The following is a 14,871-nucleotide window of genomic DNA, read 5'->3' on the forward strand; positions in this document are numbered from 1 at the left end:
TGGCGTCATATGGTCGTAACAAAAATCATGACGACGAAATAAAACATAGCTGGCAGATTGCCAGAAAATAGCCGCAATAGATTCGTAGATCGGCAGTCTAAAAAAAACAGTAAGACAGACCAAAAAATTCGTCTTTTCATTGAAGGCTGATCTGTTATATTTTGATTAAAAATCTGTATAGGTTTTTTCTGCCTCAATTAGCTGCTCTCAAATAACCTTCATTTAGAGTGACACACACCCATTTGACCTTATCTCTTTGAATTAAAGTAAATAAAAGTCAATTTCAAAGTCAGGAAGTCATTTTTGAGAGTGAGGTAAGTCAAGTGTGACCAAAAATTTAATCACGCGCATGAACAAAAAAAAAACTCGCTCCACTACGAGCGAAAAATGACGTCACACAGGCAATTCAGTTGAAATTGCATGAACGAGTGAACAAAAAGTGGCTGTGACGTCATATGGTCTTAACAAAATTCATGACGACGAAAAAAAACAAGAGAAGGCCAATAATAGCCCCAGCTATCGCTGTGCGGCTATTAAAAACATCCTATTGTTTCTCCAATGAATCGTTAGTCCATACTAAGCTGTTTAAGAACATGATGCTTCTCAATCCCCGAAACGCACGATGAAAAAAAATTGAGAACTTCTCTAATATCAAGTCCAAATTTAAAAATTCTTTCAGGTTAAGTCACATTATGATCGCTACAAAAGTTTGTATCATCTCATTGCAGGCTACATCTTATCTCAAATTTTTAAACTCAAATCAAGCCAATCTTCGAAAATGCTAGTAAAATGAAATCTATTCTCCCGTTTTTATAATTGACGCCGTGGACTTTAATTACTAGGGTTGACATCCCGAGCACCTCCAGCGATTAGGTACTTATTAATCGGTACCGGGTTTGGCTAAAATAAGTAAAAATGGATGAAGGTTAACGGTAAATTTAACTTAAGTTTGATAGTAACGCAAACTGCAGTACATTTTTGTCAATCAGAAGTGCATTGTCGGTGGTACTTGGGTAATATCAGTCACTATTTCATCAACATCTATCAAATTGCAGTTATCAGGTTGAATACTCAGATAAAGCAACCAGACAAAAAGATACTTTATAACAAAAATGCTTCACATGATACATAAAAATACTCCCGATTACAGTAAATATAAGTTTAGTGCTATTTGTTCGTGCCACTCAGGTATTTGTTCAGATTATCGGAAAGTTTGAGGATTTAAGCGAGCGAGTCGAGAAAATGAGTATTGTCACTTCAACTGAATAAGAAATGAATTTGTGGTGTAAATGCTGCTTAGAAAGTTATACAAATCCGAACGACTTCACTTGTATTGCTTGGAGTAATTTGAACTTGAGTTGATTCTTCGAAGAGTACAATGGGATGTACAATCGTGAAATACAGGTATTGGCCGATGGAAAATAATTGTCATCAGCGGGTCGCAAGGTTATTGATGGCATCGGCTGGAAGCCTTCCTCGCTAGCCGGAACACTGGGACTGCCGGTCCAGAAATACATGAGATCTTGAAGTTCCTTCTGAGTCATCTTCTCAACAACTGTCCAAAAAGAGCGTTTGAACTTGCGGATCTTCTCAGGGTGATCACCGCCTGTCTCGTCGATGAAGTTTGTGAAAGAGCTCAGCTGTTTGGGATCAATGGTCGATGTTCCGTTTAGCAATAATCGCAGATCCTCAGCCGTCAAGTCGCTCAGAGCACTTGGAGGTACCACTTCGTACACTCCACGTCGAATCATCTGGAAATTAATTAAATTTCACCCAGATAATCCTTGCCCTTACTAAAAACTAAGTCAACACATTCATTAGAGAAAAACATAACCGACTAAACGTCGGAAGAATTGCTCTTGAACGACTAGTGGGGAGCTCTAATCAATCGCAGCCTGCTTCAGCCAGGGGGGAGGAGAAGAAGTCTAAATGGGACTAAGAAGTTCAATAGTGGGCTTCAAATAACCACATTAGAGGTTAACATATGCCACAAATTAAGATTTAAAGTAAAAAATGACACCAGTTTCGGCGAACTTTTCATTTGACTTTTAGTATTAAATTGCCGCCAATTGAGTTCAGCTGCTTGAAATTCTTATTGAAAGAGAATTTTAGATCACGCCAAACGCAAAAAGTCAAGGACGTAAAAGTCACTCGAAAATTCAAAACGTTCAAGCAAAATTTTTGCATAAAAAAGACACACGTTTACAATAATTGCTATGAACTTCGCTCAAGAGCAATTAAAAAATAAACTTACTCACATTCAAAAACTGCTACCAATTTCATTGGGGAACGTAAAAAGTGATTGCAGAAATTCGCCGAGTCCGCTGAAGATTCGAAAAAAGCTGCAACAAATGTGGCTAATGCACCAAAAATTAATTAAACACGTCAAAATTTCTAATTTTACGGCAACTTAAAGAAAACAACTAAGGGGGCGCAATAGTCAAGTATTTTATCAGTTAAAAAGGGTCTCTGGTATTTATAAAATTCAAATGAAACGTCGGGGAATAGCTCGAAGTGAGCAATTATTTTGAATTTTTCCACAGAACACTCTCCATAGGAAAAAAACTGCTGTTGCCAATTTAGTCCATATGATAATTAACGGGCATCATTATCCAAGCGTTCTTCATGACCTGAGCTTGATAGCCAATCATTTATCTCTCATCGACACCAAAGAGAACCGCTCGCTCATGATTCAAAAATTTGATTTCAAACTTGATTTCAAGCAATTGAACATAACCGACTAACGTCGTGCGAATTGCTCTCAAACGACCGGCGAGAAGTTGGCTTCGTCAGTAACGAGCCAAGATTTAGTGACGCCAGCTTTAGCTTGATTAAAACACTAGGCTAAAAAACATTCAGCCTTAAATTAGTAAAGCTTGTTAAAATTCATTCCACAGAAGCCTCTTATTAGAGACCTTTACTGCACATAGTTCCTTTGACCTTGAACAAATTCAAATTAAACTTAAGTTTTAAAGTGCAAAAGTCATTTTATTGAGTGAGGTAAATCACGTATGATCAAATCTAATCACGCAAATAACCTAAAAACTTTCGCTGAAGCGAGTGAGAAATGACGTCACGCGCGCAATGCCGTTTGTGAGAGGAATAAGTCATTCAGAAAATTTGATTTTTTCAGCTTTGCCGTGTGAACAAATGTAAAACAAAAAAGAGCGTCAGACGACGAAACAAAAAAAAACCAAGATCACCGCAATATGGCTACGCTCAGCTTACAGCTTCGCAGCTATAAAAAATTGCTAAAATTTGTGATAATAAAAGTTGAAAATTAATCCATGGCCAAAAAACATTTTCCGGTAACTTATTATCAAACCCTAACGGAGATTTTCTGTAATGCTGAAAAACCTGAATAATGACAATAAATGTCAAAAAAATTGAAAAAAATTGCAAGTTTTGTAAAAAAAAGCCAAATTCGTCGTGTAGAAATCTTGAAAAACATTCCATTATATTTAGAGACTATACAGTTACAAATTGTCAAACACTACAAGAGGTTGGATATATGAGGCTGGAGAAATCGAAAAACCGACAAAAAAATGCAAGTTTTATAAACAAAAAAATTGGTAAATTTCTCATATTAAAAAGTTGAAAGCCATTCCATAGCAAATTTTTTTTCAGTAAATTATTATCAAACGGACTTTTTCTGGCCCTTGCGACTGCAAAAACGTGAAAAAAAGAAAAAGAAATGTCAAAAAATTGAAAAAATTTGAACGTTTTGTCAAAAAGAATGCTAAAATTCGTGATGTTAAATTGTTGAAACCATTCTACTACCACTAGAAACTATGCAGTAACCTATAATAAAACCCTAGAGGAGATTCTTTGAAACCTAGGGCTGAAAGAACAAAAAATAACAAACACTTTCAAAAAGCTGGAAAAAAGTGTGAAAATTAGTACAAAATTGCGTTTTTACGATCAGTTGTTCGTCAGTAGCCACGGGGGGGGGGGGGGGGGAGGAGGTTCACTGGGGGGCTGATGGGGAGGGAGGGGCGAGGCGTGGGCAACAGCAAAAGAGTGGGGGCAACGGCCCGGTGGGGGCAATAGTGGGGGTCAACAATGAGGGTGTCTTCAACCTCTAAGAACCGCCCTTCACACCATAAGTATAAGTCTCCAAAACAGTTTGAGCTGAAACAGAGCTGAAAGGCTCTAAGAGCACTTAATGCCCGCTGGTCGCTACCTGTTTATCCCGTTTTTAAGGACGAAAAGTCAAAAGCGTCAGACGAAAAATCGGTCAAGCGAAAAATCGCATAAACATAGCTGGCGGAGTGCCAAAAATAGCCGCAATAGCTTCGTAGATCTGCAGTTTCAAAAAACAGTAAAAAAAGAGACCAAAAAATTCGTCTTTTCATTGAAGGCTGATATGTTATATTTAGATTAAAAATCTGTATTTAATCTGTAATAAGTTTTTGCTGCCTCTATTAGCTGCACTCAAAAAACCTTCATTTAGAGTGACACACACACCCATTTGACCTTATGACTTTGAATTAAAGTAAATAAAAGTCAACTTCAAAGTGAGGAAGTCATTTTTGAGAGTGAGGTAAGTCAAGTGTGACCAAACCTTTAATCACTTCTGTTTCTTAGAGAGAGGCTACAGGGGCTACTATCAATACCAATAAGCATAAGAGATGGTAACTAAGACTTATAGGAACGACATTCAAATAGCGGGCATCTAAAATTGGGCTTTATGGGTTTATCCCGTTTCTATTTCTGACTTCAATTTTGTATCCTGATTCTGTTCATTTTGAATTGTTTTGCCGAGCAACTGCTATTCAAATTCACTTTTAGCAGAATCAGCGGAGAGAAACAAGTCAAAAAGATTTTACGCAAAATGCTGAAAAAGCGGCAAAATGATAAAGCGAAAAAATTCGACGAAGTAAAAAAAATAGGAGCGCTATAATAGCCGGCTGAGAAGATGAGGGCGGCTATTAAACAAATAAAAATCAACTGAGGTTCAAAAGGTAATTGAGATTAAATTTGGACAAAACGATATTTCCAAATATTTTTTATCTTATTTTCAGAGAAATAATATTCCTATAATAAACAATTTTACAGCTCTCAGGAACTGTTCAAAACTGCTCAGAAACTGTTCACAAATTAGGAACAATTTAACGAAAGCTGGCGGCTCAATTCTATCTAGCCTGCTTCGTGCTTCAGCCGCGGGTGGTAGCCAATTCAACTGCTTAAAATTTGCATGAGACAGCAATTTAGAATATAGCTCACTAACGTTGGAAAAAGTACGCTCGAAAGACTGCGAGCTCGAATCTATTGCAGCCTGCTTCAGTCGGTGGGGGTGTATTTAAATTCGCTAAGGAAGACTTCGAATGACGTGATAAGAGTTTATTCTATACCACTAATACAATTTGAAGTGAAAAAACATCAATTTTTGCGCAGTTTTCAATTGACAGTTAGTAGGAACTGCAGCCACTGGAGTTCAGTTGATGACACTTGTGAATGAGAGAGAAGTTTAAATCATGCAGTCAAGAGCATAAAAGCCATTCAAAAAAACTTGAGAAAAATTAGACACAATTTGTGCTTAATAAGGTGGGTAGGTACGGGGAATGGTAGATATGTAGGGGGATAGTGGGGGGGGGGGGGGTGGAGAGTAGGTGGGTGATGTGGGTAGGTAGAGGTAGGGTCTGTAGTTTAGATAAGGAGGGACTTGTATGGGATCAAAAATTCTCAAAACAACTTTACCTCGAATATAACGAGTTCCTAATTATTATACATTACAAATTAGGCTACTGTTAAAGTCCAGAGTTCAAAAACGGAGGTAAATGGTCGAATAGAAAGGAATCAAAGTTCAAGTCATGAACAAACTTGTTAAAACTTCAGCTAAAAAACTTAGCCGGTAGAATACAGTAAACGACTCGAAGAGTCGTGCAAGATAATTACTAACCAAAATTAACAAAAACAAGAAATATCAAAAAAAGAAATAACAAAGAAACTGATAGCCTAACAAAACTGTAGACATGGTTTTAAAAATGAGGACACAGGTTTTAGTTTAGGGGTTTTGGTAGGCAGGGGAGGAAGATAGTCGTAGGGAGTAGATGTAAGGGGGTAGTTTTTTAGTAGGGCCCGGTAGGGGGTAAGTGGAGGGGTTTTAGTGGGTGGGGGGTTAGTTGAGGGGTTAAGGTAGGTGTATATGTATACCTAATCACTATGTATTAGTAACTAAGCTACTGTTAAAGACCACTGTTTGAAAACAGAAGTCAACGTTCTAAAATAGAAGTCATGTTCGAAAATAAAAGTCAAAAGTACAAGTCGTGAACAGACTTGCTTCAGCTTAAAAAAACCAGTAGAATCCCTATACTCCTCTTCGACTGATAAAAACCTGTAGAATCTATAGAATCTCCTCTTTGAATTATAAAAATATCAACGTGCTTATTGCTTCAAACTTCGTTCGCGAGCAATTAAAAAACTGTTCAAAGGCAAAACATAACCGACTAATATCGGACGATTTGCTCTCAAACGAGTTTACGCGAAATTACGCGCGTGCATGAGAATTCTACGGGGAGGAGGTAGTCGAATTCGAATTCTGCGGGAGGGGGGCTTTGGACACGTACGAACAAAAAGTTCTTTACTCCGAAAAATTCTTCACAGCTATATTAATCGCTTGCTCGCAGGTCAAAACGCTACCTGAACACAGTATTAGCGTCGGCTCACAATATAGCTATGCTCAGCTTACAGCTTCGAAGTCATAATAACTAACCCTCAGGGGTTTTTCCATACACTGACGCATTCTGTACTCGCAATATCGCCTCACGAAGTCGAATACATTCTTAGGAGTGACTTCATATTTGGCACCATTAGGTACCAACTCCACTTCACCCCCACCCTCCTCTTTGCACAGCACCACAGAGTAAGTGAGACAGAGCTCCTTGAACATTTCAGCACCAGCAGCGGGGTCCATTGCATCCAGCACTAGTTTGCGCATGCTCTCATACGTCACAGGGTCGAAGAAAGCAAAGTCATGCCACGAAAGCTGCAACAGAAAACACTGGTGAAACTTTTCACATACAATATGGTATGAAAATGCTACCCATAATTCCTTGGTTTTCGAGCTTGGAAATCAAGCGACAATTCAAACGAGAACATTGACTGATTCAAGTAATTAGCTCAAGTCCAAAGATGCCCGCGCACAAAACTATCGACAATACCAAACATACCCGGCAGATCGCCGGAAAACAGCCGCCGTTGATTCCCATAACTCTATTGGGATTGAAAGAAAAGAAAATATCAACAAAAATTGATTTTTGTATAAAAACATTTTTAAGTGCGATTTATTTTGATGTCATTTCGTAATTGAACATACTCCTGCCTCTCAGTGAGAGGCTACAAGGTCTAGTATCAATACCAATAAGCATTATAAATAGTACCTCAAACTTATGAGAACAAAGTTCAAGTACCGGGCATCTAAAAATGGGCTTTATGGGTTTATCCCGTTTCTATTTCTGACTTTGAATTTTTTTATAATTACTCTCTTCATTTTTAATTGCTTTGCTGAGCAGCTGCTGTTTAAAAGGACTTTGAGCAGAATGACAGAAGTGTGAAACTAGCCTAGAGAAGTCAAAACGATTCACGCAAAATGTCGAAAAAGCGGCAAAATGGGTAAAGCGAAAAAAAAGTTCGACGAAGTAAAACATAGCAGGACAAGTCCTAACGTACAATTCAAAGAATTTTCATTGATTAAACAGAAAATTAGACCTAGAACGGACTATGAATGGATTGGGAAAACCATTTAGAAAGAACTCCGATCCAAAAAATCGAAAAAACAGAAAATCAAAGTGAAATTGCCGCACGTGAACAAAAAACCACTAGCGAGAACGCGAATTTTTGTTCAAACACCGTTTTCTCACTCTACTTTAAATTTAGAGCAAAAAAATTTCACGCCTCAAAACCACTCGCTTTTTCGCTCCACTTCCTGTTTCGGCGTGACCAAGATCACTACTCTAATTTGACTACTCTACAGATCTTAAAAAAATCACTACAGATCTTAAAAAAAAAGACAGCCTCCCAATACAATTCAAATTCTTTGAATTGTAAACACAGCCGGCAGATTGACGGAATAGCTGCGAAAGAATAGACCTGCGTGCCACATAATAGAGATAGAAACAGATACAGATCAAAATTGAAAAAAAAATCGACGCCGCTCAAAAAACTAGGCTAAAATACGTTCAGCGATAAATTAATAAAGCTTGTTTAAATTCATTCCACAGAAGCCTCTTATTAGGGACCTTTACTGCACATATGAGTTCCTTTGACCTTGAACAAATTCAAATTAAACTCAAGTTTTAAAGCGCAAAAGTCATTTATTGAGTGGGGTAAGTCACGTATGATCAAAATGTAATCCCGCAAATAACCAAAACGAAAAAAGAGCGTCAGACGACGAAACAAAAAACATAGCCGGAAGAATTCCGGAAGCGACTCGAAGCGTCAAAACTTCGCTAACAAATCCGTAATTGCAGCGGAAGCCATTACCTTTTAAATTAAGCCATTAACTCACTACCTCTCCAGGTCTGCTCTAAAAATTGGTGAAACTTAAACCACTGTCAACAAGAGAAATAAAATGCAGCAAAATTTTATATTATTGAAAACGTTTGGTAACGTTAAAAAATCCAAAATAATTAAGGTGGTCAAAAACCTGATAGTCTGAAAAAGCTGGCAAGGTTATCAATAGCCCTCAAATAATTCTAATCTATAATTCTAACCTATTCTAATAAATGATTCTAATCTGAAAAAGATCGCGAAAGCAAACGGCAGATAATAATCTTAGAAACTAAGTTAAATCTTTTCAAAAAAGAAAGCTCAAATTTAAGGATCAGAAAACACCTATAATTACACTTCTAATCACTGCGATTAAGACAAAAAACAACACACACATTCTGTTCCTTTTTGTACATAAGCTAGACAACATGATTTCATACTAAATCAAAAATAAAATTGATCATAGAAAAGACAGCAGAATATTCAAAGGCAAAAAATCGTTTAAGTTAACACCAAGACCGGAAGAAAGCTGCAGTAGATAGTCATAAGTGGAAACTATGGAAGAAGCTAGCTATCTAACTCTCAGTACTGACTTTTGTTGAATGAAATCAATTGCACACCAAAGAAATGACAAATCTAAGAAAAAGCTGAAATCGTTCATTTTTTACAACTGAAAAAATCAATATACCGAACATAAAATTAGGTTCCAGGACAAAGCTAGAATGATACTAACTAGAATGTGAAGAAAATGGGCACAATGTAAGGAACACCGTAACAAAAAGAGTTTCTTGATTTTTGAAAGTTTAATATCAGTTTAAAAAATTCAAGAAAAACGAATACATTTCATTGTTCAGCATTCAAGACAGAGAAAAGATAACTAGTCATCCGATACAAGGATCTATCCTCCTGAAGACACCAAAAAATAGGAAAAAGCAGAATTCATAAATAAGAAACATTGATACATTTTGCAAAAAAATGGTCAAAGAAATTTTAAAATAAGACCGCATTTATGAAAAAGATTTAACTGTTTTCTCAAAACTTAACGCCAAAAAATGATTGAATTTTTTTTGAAACGAAATTAAAGTCCCTCATGTTGCACAAAAAACCTTTCTAGCAATTACAACCAAAATGCAAACGAAAAACTACCAAAACCGGATTAGCATACGTACAATTTTATTGAAAATAACATCGAGGTAAAAGAGGCGTTGAGTATAGGAATTATCAAAGAGAAAGTGCCATATTAACTGATTTTTGACAAAAAAAAACGGTTAAAAGATCCAAAAAAAGAAGAAATTAAAAGAAAAAAGCTAAAAATTAACCAAAAAAATCAAGAATTATGTGCCAATTTTCAACTTGAAACGCATTTTCAGGCTCTGCAAAACACCGTGGTATCAATTTCCGAGGTTGACATTTCAATATAGTATCACATAAAATTTATTTCTACAAGAAACCAAATTAAAAGCAAAAAAAATTGGGCCATTTAGACGAAAAAACGGTCATCTATATGTGCAATTCAGTCAAAAACTACCTTCCAAAGCCAAAAAGTCATTCACTAAATGCAGCGCATGATCAAAAAACTTCTCTCGCTTAGCGAAAATCTGTTCACCAAGACAGCTTTTCTCACTTTCGCTTTAAGGTCAAAATGCCGCGTGAACAAATCTACTTCTGTAAAAAAAATCGAGAGAAAACCAATACTCCTCTTCGAGTCGTAAAAAAAACCAAGAGCACCGCAATATAGCTAAGCTCAGCTTACAGCTTCGCAGCTATAAAAAAAATAGGAGCGCTATAATAGCCGGCTGAGAAGATGAGGGCGGCTATTAATAAATTACGATTTAATATATTTTGGATTATAAAACTCAGTGAAACACCGTTGTCTTCCCTTTAAATGACACCTCACCTCTTTATGTAGAATGTACTTCAGAACATGTCTATTCAGGGGCAAAGGAATGAGCTCATTCTGCAACAGACAGAGTCCAATCAACCGTCCAACATTCCTGAACACATCCAGTCTTTCCTTAGTGCATTTACCCAGTCTGGGCGAATAGAAACCAGTCTTCCCTGGCTGGTAGAACAAGGGTGCACTCTCATCGTCATCAACAGCCGCAGCGTCACCCAGCATGCTCGCTGACGAATTCTCATTTCCAGATTTAGATCCAGCTTGCGAGTTCGCAGACCCACTATTAGCACCCACTGGATTGCCGGCACAACTTAGTATGAGTCCCAGAGCCTCTTCTACTTTCTCGCGCAACAGATCTGGGTCACTTTTAATCAGAAGGAGGTGGTGTCTTTCTAGATCCAACAGCATTCCTGTGATCTTACTTGCATGGCTCTAAAACAGCGACTTTTAATTTCAACTCTTCCAGCTGATTCTATCAAGTATCAGTGAGAGCGCCATTATTTTCACAAATCCTAGATATTTATTCCAAACCATTGCCCCATTGCCAATTAATTACTCGAGATGAAAAAAGCGCGTGAACGCTTTGAAAGTCTTCAAACTGTCGATCATCAGATCAGATTATACATACAAAGCTATTGAATGAAAGTTGAGGACAGTTCTAACCATATCCATTACTTAGCAGGCAGATTGCCGGAATAGCTGCGAAATAGACTTGCGTGCCGTAAAATACAGATGGAAAAAGATACAGAAGTGAGTTGATAATAGTTATCGCCGCCGCCTATAAAACTTACAAGTTTATTTCAAAGGAGGTTGTTTTTGGGTGCAAAAAAAGTTTCCCTGTCGCGTCTCGAACCGGCGATCTCCGGATTAACAGCCAGTCGCCTTAACCACTCGGCTGTCGGACCATACAATCTGTTTTCTTACAATCAAATTTGTTTTAGGAACAGATTCTGTTTCTGAATAACCGCAATTTAGGTCACGCAGAAAGCGTGAAATCAAGCGCGAAAAAGCCATTTAAGCAGTGACGAGACAGAATGTTCTAGAACAAATGTAAAACGAAAATGAAGCGTCAGACGACGAAACAAAAAAAAAACCAAGAGCACCGCAATATAGCTACGCTCAGCTTACAGCTTCGCAGCTATAATAAACATAGCCGGCAGATTGCCGGAATAGCTGCGAAATAGACTTGCGTGCCGTAAAATACAGATGGAAAAAGATACAGAAGTGAGTTGATAATAGTTATCGCCGCCGCCTATAAAACTTACAAGTTTATTTCAAAGGAGGTTGTTTTTGGGTGCAAAAAAGTTTCCCTGTCGCGTCTCGAACCGGCGATCTCCGGATTAACAGCCAGTCGCCTTAACCACTCGGCTGTCGGACCATACAATCTGTTTTCTTACAATCAAATTTGTTTTAGGAACAGATTCTGTTTCTGAATAACCGCAATTTAGGTCACGCAGAAAGCGTGAAATCAAGCGCGAAAAAGCCATTTAAGCAGTGACGAGACAGAATGTTCTAGAACAAATGTAAAACGAAAATGAAGCGTCAGACGACGAAACAAAAAACATAACCGGAAGAATTCCGGAAGCGACTCGAAGCGTAAAAACATGACAAAAACCCTAATTGCAGCTAAAACCATTACCTTTTTTTAATAAACTATAAACTTATTACCCCACCATTCCCCCCCCCCCCCCCCCCGGTCTGATCTTAAAATTGGTGAAAACCTCTGTCACCAAGAGAAACAAAATGCCGCAAAAATATTTATTATTGAAAACGTTTGGTAAGGATAAGTGCAAAATAATTAGGATAGTCAAAACACTGATAGTCTCAGAAAGCTGACAGGGCTATCAACTGCCCTCAAATAATTCATGATTCTAATCTCAAAAATATCGCTAAAACAAACGGCAGATAATAATAACTTAGAAACTAAACTAAATTTTTCAAAAAATAATGCTCAAAGTTAAGAATCAGAAAACTACTTTAGTTAGATTTCTCATCACTGCAATTAAAGCAAAAACAACCTATACTTTGTTTTTCTTGTATATATGCTAGACAACATGATTTCAAACTAATTCAAAAATAAAAATAATCATAGAAAAGCAACCGAGTATAATTTAAAGGCAAAAAAATGTTTAAGAACAATACCAAGGTCGGAAAAAAATACCATAAAAAGTGATAAGTGGCAATTCTGGAAAAGGATTTCTAGTACACTCTTAGTACTGCCTTATGTTGAATGAAATCAATTGCAACCCAAAGACATGACGAAAATCTAAGAAAAAGCCGAAACCATTCAATTTGTTAATAACTGAAAAAATCAATAAAACCAGTATAAATGTAGGTGCCAGGACAGAGCTAGAATGATACAAGCTAGAATGTGAACAATATGGACACAATGTAAGGAACACCGTAACAAAGACTAATTCTTGATTTTTGAAAGTTCAAATCAAGGTTTAAAAGTTTTGAAAGTTTAAAAATCAAATTTAAAAGAACAAGAACAACTAACAATAATTCATTTTTCAGCATTCGAGACATAGGAAATACAACGATACATCCGAGACAAAAATCTATCCTCCTGAACAGATCAAAAAAAGAAAAAGCAGAAATCAAACTACGAAACATTGAAACATTTTGCAAAAAAAGGTCAAAAAATGTTTAGGACTGCATTTATAAAAAAAAATTAACTAATTTTCAAAAAATTAACGCTAAAAAATTATTAACGTTTTTATTGAAACGAAATTAAAGACCCTCATGTTGCACAAAAAGAATATTTCTAGTTATTAAAACCAAAATACAGACAAAAAACTGAGAAAAATAGGAAAAAACAACCAAAATCGGATAAGCATATGTACAATTTTATAAAACAAAATTACATCGAGGTAAAAAGAGGCATCGAGTATATGAATTGTCAACGGGAAGTTGTCATATTGACTGATTTTTGACAAAAAGACGGCTAAAAGATCCAAAAATGAAGAAAATAATAGGAAAAAGGCCAAAAATTAATTAAATAATTAAGAAATTTATGCCAATTTTGAACTTGAAACGCGTTTTCAGGCTCTGCAAAACACTGTGCTATTAATTTCCAAGGTTCACATTTCAATATAGCATCGAATAAAAATCATTTCTACAAAAAAACCAAATTACAAGCAAAAAAATGGGCCACTTAGACGAAAAAACGGCTAAAAACGGTTATCTATATGTGCCATTCAGTCAAAAACTACTTTTCAAAGTCAAAAAGTCATTCACTAAACGCAGCGCATGATCAAAAAACTTCTCTCGCTCAGAAAAAATTAGTTCACACGGCAATTTTTCTCACTTTCGCTTTTAGGTCAAAACAGCGTCTGAACGAATAGTACTTCCGGTAAAAAAAAAAAAAACCTTAAGAAAACCAATACTCCTCTTCGAGTCGTAAAAAAAAACCAAGAGCACCGCAATATAGCTACGCTCAGCTTACAGCTTCGCAGCTATAATAAAGGCAGAAATCACTTTACTAACAGGTTGAAGTGACACCACAGCCGCGTAGATAGACGCCCTTAGAGAATCGTCCTCAATTTCGCTAGCAGATGGAATGTAGGGGGCTGCATTCACATTCATCGTGACACTCGATGCCCCTGCTGCTGAATTAGCCGCTGTTAACGATGGTGCTGAGGAGCTGGAGTGAACTGTCGCCACGTTACCTGTTCCCAGAGCACCTGCCGACGTTGTAATGGATCCGGGCACGGTGGAAGTGGTATGCGATCTTCCATGGTGGCTAGCGATAATAGATGCAGCATTGTTGAGGGAAGAAGCTGCCGCCCCGGCTGAGCTGCTACCAAGAATCAGGGCTGCGGCAGCCGAGCGTCTCTCGTATGATGACAGCTGATTGGCAAACTGGGAAGTTGCTGAGGGCAAGTTGGTACTGGTGCGCACCTTTCTTATTCTACTCATAGGTGCGTTGACACTGTTATTCGCTGCACTTAAAGAGTCTAATTTTGGCAGTCGCTCTTCGGTCAAAAGCGCCTGGGCAATTGCTGTATAGAAACTCCTGGATACACCCGTACCCTCTCCGGGTTCATTCTTGAAAGTGACTTTGACTTTGTGGACTGCCAGGGGCTGACCAGGAAAAGATGAGCGCTTTGAGTATTGCGAGTTTAGTTGTCTCATCGTCTGCAAAATCAACTGGCTCTTGTCTCTTTCAACCTGTTAAGAGAGGAACTGGTTAGTCTGGCTCAGCTCGTTTTATACGTAAACTCTATTCGTCTTAGTTTGGGAACGGGATCTTTTAACCTTAACCTTAAGAAAATGTGCTTTTCCTGAAATCCAGCTTGACATCAGGAACGCGGGGGGGGACGCAGGAACGCATTAGAAACTACTAGACCGCAGGGCGCTAGGAAAACTTAATGCACCTCTGGAGTAACCTGTTTTTTTTTACCGCTATCCTGTTTTTGAGGACAAAACGTTAAAGCGGTCACACGACAAATCGGTCAAGCGAAAATTGGGATAAAAACCGC

At 37.5% G+C, this 14,871-nt stretch overlaps 1 protein-coding gene across 4 annotated transcripts in view; it reads right to left on the reverse strand.

Annotated features, from left to right (window-relative positions):
* Positions 1-920: 920 nt before the first annotated feature.
* LOC142337479 (E3 ubiquitin-protein ligase UBR5-like) overlaps positions 921-14,871 on the reverse strand; it is a 140,206-nt gene continuing 126,255 nt past the window's right edge. For all 4 annotated transcript variants that reach the window (XM_075386731.1, XM_075386730.1, XM_075386732.1 and 1 more), the window contains 4 exons: positions 13,877-14,560; positions 10,388-10,819; positions 6,716-6,988; positions 921-1,751 (listed from right to left, as the gene is read on the reverse strand). In XM_075386731.1, the coding sequence (XP_075242846.1) occupies positions 1,305-1,751; positions 6,716-6,988; positions 10,388-10,819; positions 13,877-14,560 (1,836 nt within the window). In that variant the 3' untranslated portion in view covers positions 921-1,304. The remainder of the gene's footprint in view (positions 1,752-6,715; positions 6,989-10,387; positions 10,820-13,876; positions 14,561-14,871) is intronic.

The sequence above is a fragment of the Convolutriloba macropyga genome, chromosome 4, assembly GCF_964194025.1.
Source record: "Convolutriloba macropyga chromosome 4, txConMacr16.3, whole genome shotgun sequence".
NCBI classification, from domain to species: Eukaryota; Metazoa; Xenacoelomorpha; order Acoela; family Convolutidae; genus Convolutriloba; species Convolutriloba macropyga.